Below are 12,596 nucleotides of genomic sequence, written 5' to 3'. Positions count from 1 at the left end.
CTTCAGGTGGCTTTAACTTTAACTGTTTTACACTTCTTTTCAGTATGTGTATCGCGCCCGCAATATTTTATATCTACTAAGCAATCTTCCCAAAAATATATTTTTCAGCCAAACCGCTGAGAGAAATAAAACCTATTGGTTTGAGCTCGGAGTTGAGACTGATTCCTTTTTTTCCAAGAACTCGTAAGCTTATTAATTAATGCTTACATAAACTAATTGTCCTTTAGTGTATCTAATGTGTAAAAGATTGAAAATGCTTATCAAGCAATCGGCATCCTGTAATATTTTTTGGTGGTCTCAATATTGTTTTATTTTAAGTTGGTTATATGGAAGCAATCTTATTTATGTACATTCGTCAATGAATAGTTTATTTTAAACTTGTAAATACATATGTAAGCACACATGTCTTCACGAGTACGCTTTGAAGCTTCAGCAGAGCTTTATGCACCGAATAAATCTCTTTATTATATCCTAAAACGTAAATACCAACAATTTATACTTGCAGATGAAAGTCGAGATGTTAATATGCCTTCAGAGGACGACATAAAGAGGCAAAGAATAGCATACAGTGGGGACCAAATCTATTCAAACGCAAGTGTTATACAATTTATGTCTATAGTTATTGTCATTAATATGTTTTTCTTTCCTGAATTAAATTCTGTTTTGGTAAAACAGATTTGGTCTGGGAAATGGTGCATTAAGGATGAGCATAAGCTTCTGTCGGAATTAAGTGGTTTGACTACGAACAGTAATACAGCCTATTATGACACCCACAATAATTTTCCTTCGACAGGAGCCGCCGGAAACGATGCAATGATTTATGACAGTATTACATCAATATCGCAAAACTCGCTATATACACCGTCCCTAGGAGCATCCATTGGTAAGTATAGAACAGAAATATCTCTACAATAAAAGTGTCGAAATACTGTAATCGTTACATCCAAGCATAGTTATCTAACTTTTAATCAATCAAAACTATTAAGTTCCTGTCTAAAACTTTGCAAAATGCTAACACAGTAATCCATTCAATGGTTTTTATCATATGTAAATGTAACATGATGCGAAAACTTAGACTGCAAATAAATTATACAATTATTTTTTATTTTCTATTGATTTTTGCATTCATATAATTTCATTGCTCTTTTAATTATAACCTTTTATCAGGCAGTAATTCGTTAACCCCTCTAGTGCCTATAAATATGTCAGACATGAAACTAAATACAAGTTCACTTGAAACAAACATATCATCTTATTACACAGGTAAGCAAAGTGAGATACGTACCATAAATGTAATTTAAATTAGCTAAAACGTAGAAAACAACAAAAATATTATTATGTGATACTTTGTAAAATTGTAAATATTTTGTAGAAATGTGATAAAACCTTAATGTAAAAGTGTGAGGGATAAAACGTCAACACCTATTAAGCTACTAAACTCCAAACGGAGCGTAGCTCGGCTCTTTCGAAGTAGATGGGCATATCTCGCATAAATAATTAAACTAGTTAAATTCGTATGCAAAGAAAGTTAAAGTAGTAAAACTGATCGACTAGTATACGATAAATAATGTGGCTGTAAACGATTCCCAAATAATATAGCACTAAATTATATTTTCTCAACTTTGATTTAAATTTTTGATAAATCTTTAAACTGTCAGATTGACATACTTGTGAGCAGCACAGCTCTAATAACATTGATTATTTCCAAGCCTCAAAGCATATAATTTCCCGACTGTAGTCCGTATCATAGCTCCTCCCGAACTATCGTATTGTGCCAATATCAATTATTTGACTAATTTGCCATTGAGTCCGCGACTGACAGATAGTCTTAGTTTTAAATCCGAACTTACCGCATCCTACTATGAGCATATTGGAAACAAGTACTTTTTATCACAATATCGTGGATACAACTGTTTTATTATTGAAGTAACCTTTGCCTACCTATGGAATGGGTACATATTCTCGGATTCTCCATAAGTATATGCCTACTTAAAGCATTCTAAAAGTAAATGATCAGTCGTTAACAGTTTCAAACTTTGAGTTGATAGTGGATTTTTGTTTAACGATCTAATTTCCAAGTTACTCTCAATTAAGTATATAATAAGACGAATTAATTTTTGTACGAGCGATGACTTGTTACTTGGGCGATCATGAAAAAGTGCGAAAACTTTTTTATTTCAACATTAGAATGGAACATTAGAATTATTTCTTCATTTAGAATGAAGAAGACCTCGGCCGAAAAACTCTATCTGAGCGGACATGCCAAAAGTGGCACTTGACTGAGAATATTGTGATGGATCCCTGACGACAACCCAAATGCAAAAAAAAAACGGGAATTGGTGGCATCAGAAGGGCGTGTTGTAGGATGAGATTCTAAACCCAATTGAAACCTTTTATGTGGAAGGAAATCTCCCGCAATAATGAATTATGAAAAATCGGCAGCAGCGAAGTCATAATAACCTTTATAAACATAAAAGTTTCTGTATTCATTCATGTTAATTTAAACAAAAATCTATACGAAATTTCATAAAAAAAATATTTTCAAACAAGGACATTAATCTGATAGTTCATTTTGTATGGTTGCTATATGATATAGTGGTTCAATATCGACGGTGCCAAGAATTGAGGTTCTTGTAGGAGAAAAGAACATATGCAAAGTTTCAATTCGATTTCTCAAATCCTGAGAGATTAGTTCGCGGATATGGCTAAATGGACTCACCTCATGTTGAACTGGGTATTATAAATTTTATGGGAAGTTTTTTTGCTTATAATCTGTATTGAAATTACCACATCAAAAACAGTCATTCGCGAGTATATTTTTCTAATTTTTGGATTCATTTTAATATAATTTGAGGCAATTACAAGTTTTATTTTATTATCAAATTGACCAATAGCAAAATTATATAGTTATATCATTCACTTGAATGATACTTGATGACATGTAGTGTGTGATTGTACATATGGTAATGCGTACCAAGATGTACAGGTGTAAGCTGTGTTCGATTCGCACCTCTCTCATAAAAAATTACATGTAAAAGCACAACAAATTTTCGAGTCGAATTCGTACAAAAGAGTATGTGGATACCGCGCTGAAGAAGTACTTATAACTGCTTTCTTCAACGCTACCAAATTATACTTTGCATATTTGAGTCAGTTTTATTTTGCATATTTTTCCCAAGTAAAATCGCTCAAACGACCAATTATTCTCAAAAGTAAAAGTTTATTTGTTTGCTAAATAAACTACAATTGTTCACGGGCAAACACTAAGGTGGTACTAAAACTTTTTTAGGAAAATAAATATGGAAAACTGTAATGCGACATGAGACAGCTGGGCTATAAAATTAAAATGATAAATAAAAAGTTTCACTTTAACAACAATAGTTGCATACATAATATAAGGACATTATATAAATTTTTTATTTTCAGAAAGGGCTTATGAATATAGTTTTAATAATGTATACATACATATATAATTCGGATTTTAGTGAGTAGAGTTACTCGGCAATATCTGTGAACGTCTTTTTTGTTTTATTTGTTAAATCTACTTTTATTTCGTATAGATTTTATTTGTTACTTATTTTTATACTGTTCTCATAGCAATAGCCATAGAAAATGGGCACTATGGAACAATAGCACATGTAGATAATACAGTGGGCTCAATGAACAGTGAACCGGCATCAGTTGGTTCTCATTCTAGTGGTAATGTAGCATTACCATCCGGAATACTACCTATTGCAATTTTAACTGGAAATACTGATATTAACAATGACGATGGAGCACAAGATGATAGTATAATACCTTCAATAGAAAATAGATCAGCCATAACCACATCATTAATTAACAGAGGTGAAAGTGCCAAAAATGGCGTTCCCAACCATATCATAACAGAAGTATCCACAATGGCTGTATCGTCTAATACTCAACAACAAAGACGTTTGCTAAATGTACTTGAAAAACACAATAGAAACGATATAAGCGGTAATGTTACTAGGCGTCCTGATTTGCATTTAAATACGAATGAACAAAGTTGTGAACATCATCGCCAGCACATTCAACAGCAGGTTCTACAATCCAGTGTCATAAATTCACCTCTTATACTTCTTCAGCCAAGTGCCCAACCAAGAGATACCTCAGGCGGTGATTCCATAAATAATAATCCTGCAGAATATTCCACGATTTTACCCAATTTTAACCATTATTCGGCAGGCAAGTGCTTCACTTAGTTGAGTCATATATAAACCTGTATTTAAGAAAATGTGCTATCCGTTCAGTATTTGTACTCATTTTAGAAAAAATACGCAACACCTAACATACTTGTAGTAGTCACCTATATATTTCGTCCACATTATATATGCACTTCTTATGATTACCTCCCATTATAACTAAAACACTCTATCACTATTAAAGTGCACAATTATGTACTAAATAACTACTTTTAAACAAAATTTTATGTAGATCAACTTTTTCTAACCAAATGCAAAAATTTATCGTTACGAAATCACTCAAATACACATACTTTTCCACAAATGAAATAAAATTCTAAACTACACTGGCCAAAGAAAGTATTAGACATCTGCATTTCTTTATTTTTTCTCTGACATATTTATTAATATAACCAAACAAAAAAACGTTAACTTCGGCTGCACCGAAGCTGGGTATATTAGCACTGAAGCATTTCATTTAGTAACTATGTGTTTAGTTTGTATGGAAGCTATATGCTGTAGTAATCCGATCCAAACAATTTTTTCGGAGATTACATCACCGTCTTAAGCAGTAATCCACGTCAAAATACCACGTCAAATGCGAAAGTTTTCCATACAAGCCTTTGATTCTAATCGTTCGGTTTGTATGGCAACTATATGCTATAGTGAGCCGTTTTAAACAATTTCTTCCGATATTACATTATTTCTATGAACAATAACTCATACCAAATTTCTTGAAGATATATCGTCAAATGAGGAAGTTTCCCATGAAAGCATTTGATTCCGATCATCCAGTTTGTATGGCAGCTGTATGCTATAGTTAACCGATCTGAACAATTTCTTCGGTGATTACATTGTTGCCTTGGAAAGTCATCTATACCAATTTTTCTCAATATATCTTGTCAAATGCAAAAGTTTTCCATACCAGCACTAGATTCCGATCGTTCAGTTTGTATAGCAACTATATGATATAGTAAGCCGATCTGAACAATTTCTTCGTATATTACACAATTATCTTGTCAAATCCGAAAGTTTTCCATACAAGAACTTGATTCCGATCGTTCAGTTTGTATGGCAGCTATATGTTATAGTGATCCGATATCGGCAGTTCCGACAAGAGAAAATGACGTTTGCAAATTTTCAAAAAGATATCTTAAAAACTGTGGGACTAGTTCGTATATATACAGACAGACAGACGGTCATGGCCAAATCGACTCAGCTCAACATACTGATTATTTATATATGTATATACATTATAAGGGCGCTGACGCTTCCTTCTGGGTGTTACAAACTTCGTGACAAACTTAATATACCCTGTTCAGGGCTTTTTTAAATCAAACTATTATTTAGTTTGTAACTTGACAAATTTTATGATAATAAAAACAACAAAACTGACCAAAAACGCACTAAACAGAATAACTAAAAAAATAAAAGTAAAGTAATATTCGATAATTCAGAATCCAAATTAAAAAGCAAAATGTCATTTTTTAATATCTCGTAGTTCTTCCTTTTCTTCGGACTATATCTTTTAAACGTCGACGTATGGATTCGACCAATTTTCTTGTTATAGATATGTCTATATTTTACCATGTTCTATTATTTTCTGTTTCATTTGGGTTTTGCTTTGTGATTTAAAACTTGACTTTGAGTAGAAGTTTTGATTACTCCAGGGCAATTGTATAAAAGCAACAGATTTGTATTTAGTGCGAAATGCTTTGAGTCGTTATCTTGGTAAAACTGGAAAGCTGGTCCGATTGCGAGATTTCCTGCACTATATACATATTGCACACACAGTATGCAATTATTTTGCCATCATTTCTAAAAAGGTTAAATTTGCTTTCAAATGCAAAGATCACATTATTCCAAAATTCAGCGGGCTTATTTATGTATAATTTTATTAAACTTAAACTTTTTAAAGATATTTGGCTTTTTACGCGCAACTCTCCCCACTCCCTTCTAAAAATTTGGAATGGTTTGGAGAGTCACATCTATATTAAGGCTTTCTTTAAGGCCTTGGCATTTGTTTTGGTTTCTTTTTTGACCTTACGTACCAACGAACATTCGTTTGTTTTAGAAAATGCGTAAGGGCGACCACACAGTGGATGATTTTTAACCGAGGTCTTATCTTTCCATTTTTATAATACGAGTATAACGAACAATTGCTCAATGTTAAGTAAAATTTTCAAACCCATCGTTACTCTTTACTTTAAGCATTGGAATTCGCTCTTTTGCGTAATTGTCGATTATTTTTTTACTTTAATTTTCGGGGTATATTTTTTTCGTGCCATTTTCGTTAGCTTTTTTGTTTGGTTATTATAAAACTTATCAGGTTGCAAACTAACTAAAAGATTGGACTGTTTTTTGGTATCTTATTTGATTATATTAAGGAATATTAAAAAACAAACAAAATAATATATACATATGTTGAATACTTTCATTGACCGGTGTACATATTAATAAGTACAAGTTGAACTCCTTTCCAAAATGGCTAAATAACTATATGTATAAGTGTATATAATAAGTACATATAACAATTTTGATTTTATACATAGTCAGAAAGTTTTGACATACGAGTGCTGTTTGAGTTGTTTAAAGAACTTAAAATATTATTCACATTTCACGCAACTATTTTTTACAACTTTCGACATGAATCATGCCTCAGCAGCAGTGCATCGATGAACTTAACTCAATTTTGCGCGATGAACCTCCATCAATGACTAGCGGTTATCGATGGTATTATAAATTCAAATCATCCCAAGACGAACTTCTTGAAGCTCGTTCACATCAATTCTTTCTCCGGAAACTATTAATTCTGACTCTGGAAAAAGTGATATTGCAATTTCATTGCAGAAAAATTGTTTTCTCGTTGGCACTTTTGTGTATCACTCAAGAGAGGCCGAGAGAAATGTCAAAATAATGCTATAACGGTAATTCGAAACACGTTTATGACAAGGTGACAGGTGGTGAACCGTGAATTTATGCGAATAAGCCCGAAAGTTAACAGTAGTCCACTGTATGAATATTTCAAAATGAGCCGAAACCAAAAAAGCTACTCGCTCACGAAGCATCTCCAAACAAACGGTTGCCTGTTTTTTTAGAAAAACTAAACATGTCGTAACCCCACCTCTAGAACAATACAGAGGAGTAAAGTCTGAGTGGTACACAATCTTTCTTCACCACGGCAATGCGAGCTCTCATACATTTCATTTTTGATCACTTAAAACATGAATTTGATTAGTAAAGCACCGTAAAGTTCTGACTTAGCGTCGAAATACTTCTTTTATTTTCGTGTGAATAAAATAAACGAAGCAACCTACGTTTGTATATGTTTAAGAAAAGTAATTATCATTATTAATAATAACACAACAACATGATAGTCAAAAAAAAGACAAGACTAAATTCGACGGTTTCTCCCTATTTCGGGTCCTACGAATCGAACTGCATCATTACTTTTTTGAGTTACAATTATGGTTTCATACAAGAATTTTTATTGAAGTTTTTCATCAAAGTGGCCCATTTTAAGAGAAAGGCACATTTTTCTTCGATCTCTAACTTTTTTGATGTTGACTTTTTTGGTAAACGTTCTTTGGCAAAGCTCTCAGAATATATTATAAATATAAACCATTGCTTAGGAGTGCACTCCGGTCTGAAGGTTGGAAAAAATATGTGGATGACATGGTAGACGCTTTTGAAGAAATAGGTGTGAATATGTCCTTAAAAATTCATTTCCTTCACCATCATAAGGACCATTTTGAGCAGCAAGTTCCGACTGAATCTGATGAGCATGGAGAAAGATTTCACCAAGTCGCCGCCCCCCTTGAGCATTGGTACAGCGGCGAAAAGCTTAACTCGTTGCTTGCTGATTTGTGTTGGACATTGATAGATGACTCTTATTAAATTTAATTTATATATTGTGTACCAATTTATGATACTTATTGATAACACTTATAAGATACAAAAAAAATGAAACAACACACAAACATAGTTAGTGTAGCTTTTTTAAAAAATACAAATTTTGTTAAGTTTTTTTTTTCTAATGGTTAGTTTGCTCAGAACGTTGTCTTTGCTTAAGTTTCTTACTATTACAAAATGTCGCTTAATGTATAAGTATCAAAGGGTAAATTAAAATATTGACGAAACGTGAGGGAAAAAACATTAAAAAAATGGATTAAATTTCAGTTTTTTCAACATATTGGCTATAAGGACGCAAAAAACATTGATTTTGGGGTTTACAGTTGTCTAATAACTTAAAAACGGACTTATTCTGAGAAGCTTTGCCAAAGAAAGTTTACCAAAAAAGTCAACATTAAAAAAGTTAGAGACCGAAGAAAAATGTGCCTTTCTCTTACAATGGGCCACTTTGATGAAAAACTTCAACAAAAATTTTTGTATGAAACCATGATTGTACCTCAAAAAGGTAATGATGCAGTTCGATTCGTAGGACCCGAAATAGGGAGAAACCGTCGAATTTGGTATTGTTTTTTTTTTTTTTTTTTTTTTTTTTTTTTTTTTTTTTTTTTTTTTTTTTTTTTTTTTTTTTTTTTTTTTGAAAAAAGCTATCACAGTGTAATAATATAATATTTACAATTGTGCAAGTATTTACAAGTACAAAACTAGTATTTTATAATACAAAGTTGGAAATACCCTTTGTATTTAAGGAAAGTAGCATATATTATATCTTAAAACCCTTTGGAGTATATTTTAAAACAATTCCACAACTGGGTCCTATTATTACTTTTAATAGCTAATTTATCCATTTAATTACTTTTATATTATAGACACGTTGTTATGTATTGATTTCAAAAACAAAAGAATTTACCACAATCCCACCCTGCATAACATTAATACTATTTAACCTCTATGACTGAATACTATGTTAACATAACCTTTTTTGGCGCAATTTATCTTCTAAACTAAACAAAAAATACTTGCCAGGAAGTAATCAAGCCTAAAAATAAAATAGTAATAAAGTAAGACTAAAGCTATTCGAAATTGATGCAGGAGAGAGCTATAATCAAAATTATTTACTTTAAGCCCACTTTCAACGCGACGCTGCAGTAAACGCAACCCCTGTATGTTTTGCACTTTACGACGACATTCTTTTGTATAGTTAAAATAATTTATTTAAGTAAAATATTTATCGTAAATTTGTGGATGCATATGTATAAGTAAAATATAATTTTATGAACAACACTTCAAGCTAAGTATATGTAGTCGATTTTTTTCTATAAACTCGCGTAAGCGGAAAATGTTCAACGGATCATTCTGAACAACTTTGCATGAAAGAATATGTGTCTAAAACAGATTTCGAGCAAACGAATAAATAAATAAAGATTATTGCAAGTAGGTTGTGTAGGAGGTATGTGACATATTTGTCCGATCTGGCCGATTCTGACAAATGATCAATAGAATAACAATATGCCCCTATGCATGTAATTTCTTTTGGATGTCGGAGAGATAACGAAGAAAATTTTTTAATCCCGATAAAATACACTTGACCTAAAAAATCGCAGGCAAAGTTGTTCAGATTGATCTCTTGAACATTTCGCGCACACGCGATTTTTACGGTTATTTGGCTTCCTGTCCTCTATTAGTATGTATCCCAACTTGACTTTGCACAAAACGATTTGATTATGATCGATTATTTTCACTTAGTACTATTCATCTACGTGTGTAAGAGAGAAGTTGGATTTAAATATAAGAAAGAGAAACGGAATTAATATTTCTCTTCATCAGCATATTCTTTTTTTTTTAGCAGCTTGCGGGTCCGTTGTGGCTACCACAGACTACACCTATAATCCGGCATATTCTCAGTATGGATCAGCGTATGGGTCTTATGGATATACAGCAGGCACTGGTCTATTAAGTAAGTTTAATAAATGTAAACTATTTAATGTTTAAAATAGTTAAGCTTTATCTAATCTTCAGAATTATACCATAAGAATTTTCAACTAATTCATCGAACTATTAGTTCAATGAGTATTAGAAAGATTTTGCTCAATGTGAAAAATAAATTTAAAAAATCCAAAGTGATGTTAGTATCGAATTGTGTAAGATAATGCTTAAAAATATTATAGATAGATTACGTTTGTATTCCTTAAAAAACTCGTATTAATCGCCAATAAATTTTTGGAGCATTAAACTTTTATTTCTATTCACTACTTCTTCGATTTCTAAAAGATTCTTCTTACTACTATGACGGGAGTGAAAGTCAAACAACAGGCGCATTAAATCAGGATATGCGATCGCCTTTGGCAGCCACCCGCGCCAACTCTTTGGCGTCTGCTGCATCACCGACGGGAAGTGCCTGCACGAAATCGGAAACATCAGACATATTTTTGGTATAGTAGCTGAAAAATACAAATTGAAATACCACACATATAATCGAAATTAAGAATTGTTGCAATAATACCAATATATAACTTATATTATATTTAAGATTATAGCCAAGCACTTGCGAAATACAACTAGGAATTTAACTTTATCCTGTTGTATTTTTGAATCCTCGCAAATATATTAAGAAGACATAAAATCGAATATTACCTTCGGCAATATCAAATAAAGATAGTATCTTGAAATAATATCAAAGTAAAGCATAGAAGTTCCTAGACTAAACTAGAAGCCCTCTTACTAATATTAACAGTAGCTGCTAACCTTACTCCGTCTACTTTTACTCAAATGCTCGTTAAGAAAGGAGGTCATTTCATATACTTAAACTTAATCATGAGCAAATGTATTTAATGCTAAAGTCTAACATCAGTACAGAGGGTCCTTGAAATAGTGTTACTGAATGCCACAAAAATACTTCTACCGAATCGTTTATTACGTAAGTTGTCATTGTCGAGTTTGCATAAACGGTCAATTGTAAACTTTCGTACAAATACCAAACATCTTTTTAATATAAATTAGTAGGGCAATTCAGAGTCTGGTGCAAATGGTCTTGCATCCTTACAATTGCAAAATTGCTGCACCCTTGCAAAACAACAACACTAAAACGTCGTTGTATTATATGCAACACTGGTTTGCAAATTATCAGGTGTTGTCAAAAATAAAAACCATGTAAACAAAAAGAAGAAATGGAGCAAACCAGTTAAAAAAAAGAATAATACAAATTCTTCAGCGCTTCTTCAATTAAAGCGTCAGTTAATATATCACTAAAATATTTTTTCGGCATATTTTCCAATTTGTGCGAAAGTTTTTCTTACAAAAATTTTTTTTTTCTTCACCGATCAACTATAAATTAATTCTCTTTGCAAGGGTTGCACAGAAACCACAAACAGGACGTTCATTGTTGATGGTAAATATTTGCAATTGCATAATTTTGCAAACTGAGATGCACAGTATTCTGCATTGCCCTAGTATAAGAATGAGTTCAACATTTCATAGCACAATTGTGCCCAGCACACTTCGCATTAGTACCTTTTATCATCATTATTAACAGAGCACGAAACAACACTACACAAAACTGTGATGTTGAACAAATATAAAATACGCGAAAAAATATGTGAGGATGGGTCAAACCACGTCAAGTGTTCCATGAAAATTTCGCACGTAGGCTCCTTACATCTGTGCCGCAAGAAAAGCAAAAGCGCATAGCGCAACGTTCGATGTGCAATAAGTTTTAATAGTGGTAGGGGTTGTAACTTCGTTGTCGTGGTGTAACCTCCAAACGGTTGCGTTGTCTAGTCGGACCCGGTTTACCCCTCGTTTGAGTCTCTAGAGGACTTCCACGTAAAAGTTGTCGTTGATGGTTTGTCCAGGAGGAACAAATTCAAGGTGGACGATGCCATTGATTTCAAAAAAGACAATCAGCATCGTTTTCTCTTTGGATTTTCTCATTCTTCCAGTCTTCATCGGCGATCTCTTCCCGGCCCTCCAAAAAGGTTTGGACCACTTAGTAAAGCAATATCTGAATAAGCTTGTTTGATCACACAGAATTTAATCGCGTACCTCTGCTCTAACGAACACTGTATTTTCGGTTTGCATCACTCACAGAAACACTTTGCGCGAAAATGTTTGTCCTGACTCTCCAGGTGCTCGGAGAAATCCTCTCGTTCGTTAGCTAGGAACGCGCTCTACGAATCCAATCGGTACGCGCAAGCTCCGAGGTATAGTCGCTTCGGAAGAAAATCAGTCATATTTCTTTACGGACGAACCCTGTAAATAGCTACAAAATATAATAATGGGTCGTTGGCGAAGTCATTGGTTTACTTCTTTTGTTTTTGATACCAAAAGTCATTTGAATAAGTATATTATCCTAATGCAGTCTTAAGTATTGTCTATCATTTTTAAGGTAAAAGTAAATGGATGTTCCTAAATGATTATTTTGGGGCCCCAGAGCAGATATGTGTTTAGTAGCGGACAGATAAATGAAGAGTTTGCTTTTAAGTTTCA

At 32.8% G+C, this 12,596-nt stretch overlaps 1 protein-coding gene across 1 annotated transcript; it reads left to right on the top strand.

The window, feature by feature from the left end:
* Positions 1 to 505: 505 nt before the first annotated feature.
* LOC108977585 lies at positions 506 to 12,204 on the top strand (the record flags this gene model as incomplete). Its single annotated transcript, XM_018947323.1, has 6 exons — positions 506 to 591; positions 676 to 883; positions 1,168 to 1,263; positions 3,598 to 4,206; positions 9,961 to 10,068; positions 10,383 to 12,204. Coding segments are annotated over 6 exons (1,274 nt in total), but the record flags the coding sequence as incomplete, so codon positions are not given.
* Positions 12,205 to 12,596: the final 392 nt, after the last annotated feature.

The sequence above is a fragment of the Bactrocera latifrons genome, unplaced genomic scaffold (genome assembly GCF_001853355.1).
Source record: "Bactrocera latifrons isolate USDA-ARS-PBARC rearing strain unplaced genomic scaffold, ASM185335v1 scaffold_916, whole genome shotgun sequence".
NCBI classification, from domain to species: Eukaryota; Metazoa; Arthropoda; class Insecta; order Diptera; family Tephritidae; genus Bactrocera; species Bactrocera latifrons.
The sequence above is the reverse complement of the archived record's forward strand: the minus strand, read 5'-3'. Positions and strand labels throughout refer to the sequence as shown.